The sequence below is a fragment of the Palaemon carinicauda genome, chromosome 3 (genome assembly GCF_036898095.1).
Source record: "Palaemon carinicauda isolate YSFRI2023 chromosome 3, ASM3689809v2, whole genome shotgun sequence".
NCBI lineage: Eukaryota > Metazoa > Arthropoda > Malacostraca > Decapoda > Palaemonidae > Palaemon > Palaemon carinicauda.
This window is the reverse complement of record NC_090727.1, coordinates 159,659,220-159,665,885: the sequence shown is the minus strand read 5'-3', so window position 1 is coordinate 159,665,885 and position 6,666 is coordinate 159,659,220. Positions and strand designations below refer to the sequence as shown.

The 6,666-nt window shown below is 36.7% G+C and overlaps 1 protein-coding gene across 1 annotated transcript in view; it reads left to right on the top strand.

Annotated features, from left to right (window-relative positions):
* The first annotated feature begins 484 nt into the window (after nt 1-484).
* LOC137634878 (trichohyalin-like) overlaps nt 485-6,666 on the top strand; it is a 23,318-nt gene continuing 17,136 nt past the window's right edge. Inside the window, exons 1-6 of the mRNA XM_068367430.1 lie at nt 485-780; nt 922-1,548; nt 1,714-2,040; nt 3,869-4,017; nt 4,456-4,546; nt 5,232-5,347. Coding sequence (XP_068223531.1) covers nt 511-780; nt 922-1,548; nt 1,714-2,040; nt 3,869-4,017; nt 4,456-4,546; nt 5,232-5,347 — 1,580 coding nt within the window. The 5' untranslated portion in view covers nt 485-510. The remainder of the gene's footprint in view (nt 781-921; nt 1,549-1,713; nt 2,041-3,868; nt 4,018-4,455; nt 4,547-5,231; nt 5,348-6,666) is intronic.

Genomic DNA, 6,666 nt, shown 5'->3' with positions numbered 1-6,666 from the left:
CATTACTTCTCTTGTAGTATATTTATTTCATAGTTGCCTTTCCTTACTGGGCTATTTTCCCTGTTGGAGTCCTTGGGATTATAGCATTCTGCTTTTCCAATTATTGTAGCTTGGCTAATAATAATAATAATAATAATAATAATAATAATAATAATAATAATAATGTATATACTACTACTACTACTACTACTACTACTGCTAATAATAATAATAATAATAATAATAATAATAATAGTGTATACTACTACTTCTACTACTACTACTAATAATAATAATAATGTGTATACTACTACTACTACTACTACTACTACTACTACTACTACTAATAATAATAATAATAATAATAATAATAATAATAATGCGTATACTACATATCCATATGTATACCTAAGCATTTAATTTATTTCCATTTCAGTGCGCTAATGGTGTTATAGGAAACCATGATATGAAACCAAAGGTAAAAACCGCTAATAGAAATAACAGCAAATTAGTGATTCTGAAATATTCGAAATGCCGAGAGGGGCTATGACGACGAGAGGCCGATACATGAAGCGTGTGTTCGTCGGTTTGTTGATTGCCATCTTGGTATCTATTTGCGTTTGGGAAATGACGCTGATTGCGCGAGACAAAGTCATCTTGAGAACCTCCGAAGACGGACTGGAAAACTTGGCTGAGGAGTACTTGAAGGAAATGAACGAGCGTGAGGAACACCAAAGAAATGATGGTGATGGTGATGATGATGATGATTATGATGAGGAGGAGGAGGAAATTGAGGAGGCGGTGGAGGAGAAGGGGGTGGAGAATGAGGAGGAGGAGAATGAAGTGGAAATGGATAATGAGGACGAGGAGGAGGTAGAGGAGGAGATGGAAGTGGAGGAGGAGAATGAGGAGAAGGTGGTGGAGGAGGAAAATGAGGAGGAGGAAAATGAGGAGGAGGAAGAGGAAAATGAGGAGGATGAGTTGGAGGTGGTGGAGGAGGAATATGAGGAGGAGGTGGACGAGAAGGGGATGGAGAATGAGGAGGAGGAGAATGAAGTGGAAATGGATAATGAGGACGAGGAGGAGAAAGAGGAGGAGATGGAAGTGGAGGAGGAGAATGAGGAGAAGGTGGTGGAGGAGGAATATGAGGAGGAGGAAGAGAAAAATGAGGAGGATGAGTTGGAGGTGGTGGAGGAGGAATATGAGGGGGAGGTGGACGAGAAGGGGATGGAGAATGAGGACGAGGAGAATGAAGTGGAGGAGGAGGAGGAGGAGGTGGAAAATGATGACGAGGAGGAGATGGTGGAGGAGGAAAATGAGGACAAGGAGAAGGTGGTGGAGGAAAATGAGGACGAGGAGAAGGTGGTGGAGGAAAATGAGGAGGAGGAGGAGGTGGTGGAGGAAAAAGAGGAGGAAAATGAGGACGAGGAGAAGGTGGTGGAGGAAGATGAGGAGGAGGAAAATGAGGACGAGAAGAAGGTGGTGGAGGAAAATGAGGAAGAGGAGAAGGTGGAGGAGGAAAATGAGGACGAGAAGAAGGTGGTGGAGGAAAATGAGGAAGAGGAGAAGGTGGAGGAGGAAAATGAGGAAGAGGAGAAGCTGGAGGAGGAGGAGAAGCTGGAGGAGGAGGAAAATGAGGAAGAGGAGAAGGTGGAGGAGGAAAATGAGGAAGAGGAGAAGGTGGAGGAGGAGGAAAATGAGGAGGAGGAGGAGGTGGAGGAAAATGAGGAGGAGGAGGAGGAGGTGGAGGAAAATGAAAATGAGGAGGAGGAGGAGGAGGAGGAGGGGAGAAGTATCGTAAATCCAGCTACAGGAAATGGAAATGAAGACGATAACGATGAAATCGACCAGAATCAGGACCTTGACTTTCCGAGCGTAGTGGGCGACATCCACTGGAACGAAGAGACCGAGACACCCGAGAGGAGAATCTCGCTGCGTCAGCAGTTCATGGAGGAGAGGTGTCAGAAGGCTGACATTAGCAAGGAGTCCTTCAAGAAGATCAGGTCTCAAAGTATCGGAGTTTTCTTCAGGCAGAAAACCGTGACATGTTTAGCTAATAAGGTAAAGCTTAATTTTTTTGAAAACAGAAAAAGTTAACAGGGCAATTTTGAACTATATACTGGTATATACTGTGTGTATATATATATATATATATATATATATATATATATATATATATATATATATATATATATATATATATATATATATATATATATATATATATATCTACTTTTCCACCTAGGATTGTAACTTAGGCTTATGGCATCCTGCTTTTCCACCTAGGGTTGTAGCTTAAGCTTATAGCATCCTCCTTTTCCACCTTGGGTTGTAACTTAGGCTTATGGCATCCTGCTTTTCCACCTAGGGTTGTAGCTTAAGCTTATAGCATCCTGCTTTTCCACCTAGGGTTGTAGCTTAGGCTTATAGCATCCTCCTTTTCCACCTTGGGTTGTAACTTAGGCTTATGGCATCCTGCTTTTCCACCTAGGGTTGTAGCTTAAGCTTATAGCATCCTCCTTTTCCACCTTGGGTTGTAACTTAGGCTTATAGCATCCTCCTTTTCCACCTTGGGTTGTAGCTTAGGCTTATAGCATCCTGCTTTTCCACCTAGGGTTGTAGCTTAGGCTTATAGCATCCTGCTTTTCCACCTAGGGTTGTAGCTTAGGCTTATAGCATCCTCCTTTTCCACCTTGGGTTGTAACTTAGGCTTATAGCATCCTCCTTTTCCACCTTGGGTTGTAACTTAGGCTTATAGCATCCTGCTTTTCCACCTAGGGTTGTAGCTTAGGCTTATAGCATCCTCCTTTTCCACCTTGGGTTGTAGCTTAGGCTTATAGCATCCTCCTTTTCCACCTTGGGTTGTAACTTAGGCTTATGGCATCCTGCTTTTCCACCTAGGGTTGTAGCTTAAGCTTATAGCATCCTCCTTTTCCACCTTGGGTTGTAACTTAGGCTTATAGCATCCTCCTTTTCCACCTTGGGTTGTAACTTAGGCTTATAGCATCCTGCTTTTCCACCTAGGGTTGTAGCTTAGGCTTATAGCATCCTCCTTTTCCACCTTGGGTTGTAGCTTAGACTTATAGCATACTGCTTTTCCACCTTGGGTTCTAGCTTAGGCTTATAGCATCCTCCTTTTCCACCTTGGGTTGTAGCTTAGACTTATAGCATACTGCTTTTCCACCTAGGGTTGTAGCTTAAGCTTATAGCATCCTGCTTTTCCACCTAGGGTTGTAGCTTAGGCTTATAGCATCCTCCTTTTCCACCTTGGGTTGTAACTTAGGCTTATAGCATCCTGCTTTTCCACCTAGGGTTGTAGCTTAGGCTTATAGCATCCTCCTTTTCCATCTTGGGTTGTAACTTAGGCTTATAGCATCCTGCTTTTCCACCTAGGGTTGTAGCTTAGGCTTATAGCATCCTCCTTTTCCACCTTGGGTTGTAACTTAGGCTTATAGCATCCTCCTTTTCCACCTTGGGTTGTAACTTAGGCTTATAGCATCCTCCTTTTCCACCTTGGGTTGTAACTTAGGCTTATAGCATCCTCCTTTTCCACCTTGGGTTGTAACTTAGGCTTATAGCATCCTGCTTTTCCACCTAGGGTTCTAGCTTGGGCTTATAGTATCCTCCTTTTCCACCTTGGGTTGTAGCTTAGACTTATAGCATACTGCTTTTCCATCTAGGGTTGTAGCTTAAACTTATAGCATCCTGCTTTTCCACCTAGGGTTGTAGCTTAGGCTTATAGCATCCTCCTTTTCTACCTTGGGTTGTAGCTTAGACTTATAGCATACTGCTTTTCCACTTAGGGTTGTAGCTTAGCTACTTAGGGTTGTAGCTTAGCTACTTAGGGTTGTAGCTTAGCTTGCAGTAATAATAATAATATCCTTTACAGTCTGGCTCCACAACATGGCGAACTCATCTGCAACGGGTCAACCGCTCGCCAAGCATTTACCAACAGAAAGACAAGAGATGGAAGGTCTTTATGAAACAGCCAAATCTTCCGGAGGTTATATCTCAATGTGCCCGGGTCATCACTGTTAGGTTAGGAAAGGCGGACTATGTTAACCGAGATGCAGGCTTTAAACTTGAGCATGTGACCATTACCTTAGATGTTGTTGATTTTTACGCTAGATTACCTTAAAACCTTTCCAGTTTCCTTAAATTTGAAGCTAAAAAAACCGAAATTAACCAGTAATAGTTTTAAAAATTACATTGAAACCATGCAAATTACCCCAAAACTAAGTTAATTACCTCAAGTTTAAACCTTGTCTTGAGTATGTGACCATTACCTTAAATGCTGCTGCTTTTTACTTTAGATTACATTAAAACTTTTCTAGTTTCCTTAAATTTGAAGCTAACAAAACCGAAATTAACTTAAGAATTGTCTTAAAAAATTACCTTTAAACCATGCAAATTACCTCAAACTGAGTTAATTACCTCAAAAGTTTAAACTATCACAAATTATCTCACTTCTTCCAGGCATCCACTGATGCGTCTAGTTTCCGCATACCGCCAGAGGTTTGAAAATGGAAAAATCCCAAAGTTATACGTGTGGAACAGAAAGTCTTCGGTAAGACTTTTATATAAAACAAACGGTCTTATGGATATTAAATTAGAAGACTTTTGTGCCCATAATTGTGTTACATACAACAAACTACATTGCACAAATATATATATATATATATATATATATATATATATATATATATATATATATATATATATATATACAATATAAAATTTCTCTTAATCTCAGCATATATATATATATATATATATATATATATATATATATATATATATATATATATATATATATATATATATATATATATATATATATATATATATATATATATATATTATATATATATATATACTATATAATTTATATATATACATATATATTATACTCTCTCTCTCTCTCTCTCTCTCTCTCTCTCTCCTCTCTCTCTCTCTCTCTCTCTCTCTCTCTCTCTCTCTCTCTCTCTCTCTCTCTCTCTCTCTCTCTATATATATATATATATATATATATATATATATATATATATATATATATATTATATATATATATACTATATAATTTATATATATACATATATATTATACTCTCTCTCTCTCTCTCTCTCTCTCTCTCTCTCTCTCTCTCTCTCTCTCTCTCTCTCTCTCTCTCTATATATATATATATATATATATATATACATATATATATATATGTATATATATACTATAATCTTTCCTATATTTCTCAGCAGTATATGAGAAAGTACTTCTCCACCTACTGGCTCCCAGCTGTAATATCGAATGACCTAATCCCAGCCGAAGAGAGGAAAAAAATGGGTCTGCCTGAAAAACATAAAATTGGCAAATTGTGAGTATCTCCTGGGTGTCATTGTATATATCCTCGTTTGCATATGTACATTTACATGAGTACACGTATACACCTACATATACATACATAATCTTACATGAATATATACAGTATATTTATATAGATATTTGTATATACATATGATTGCATATATATATATATATATATATATATATATATATATATATATATATATATATATATATATATATAGATAGATAGATAGATAGATAGATAGATGGATAGAGAGATAGATATTGATTGATATAAATATGTGTATAGTACGTACATATATAAAAAAAATATATAATATATATATATATATATATATATATATATATATATATATATATATATATATATATATTTATATATATATATATATATATATGTGTGTGTGTGTGTGTGTGTGTGAACGTATTTAGCCCATAGTTAATGGTAAGTGGCTGACATGGTTACTAGCATTTGTGTTCACCTATGAACTCAGAACCACCATATGAATCAACTTACTAGAAAGGTGAACATGCAAATATAATGTGCATCCAACTTGCATTTTACCTTTATCTCCCTTTTCTCTTGTGTCCAGGTATTTGACCTTCCAACCCTGTTTGTTTATTTCATTTTTCTCTCTTCCCTCAGGTATCCTAAGTCACATTTCTTTCTAATTCCTTCTTTTCGCTGAAGTACCCGATATTACTTCTTTTAAATTATTCATCCGCTGATGTATCTGATATTACTTCTTTTAAATTGAATTATTACACCCGCTGAAGTACCCGATATTACTTCTTTTAAATTAAGTCAATTCATCCGCTGAAGCACCCGACATTACTTCTTTTAAATTGAATTAATTCACCCGCTTAATTACCCGATATTACTTCTTTCAAATTGAATAATTCCTCCACTCAAGTACCCCATACTACTTCTTTTAAATTGAATTAATTCACTCGCTAAAGTACCTGATATTACTTGTTTTAAATTGAATTAATTCCTTCATTGAAGTACCAGATATTACTTCTTTCATCAAATTGAATTAATCCATCCACTGAAGTACTCGATATAACTTCTTTTAAATTGAATAAATTTATCTGCTGAAGTGCCCAATATTACTTCTTTAAATTGAATTCATTCATCTCCTGAAGTACCCGATATTGCTTCTTTTAAATTGAATTAATTCACCTGTTGAAGTACGCAATATTACTTCTTTTAAATCGAATTAATTTATCCGCTAAAGTACCCGGAATTACTTTTTAAATTTAATTAATTCACCCGCTGAAATACCCGATATTAATTCTTTTAAATTTAATTCATTCATCCGCTGA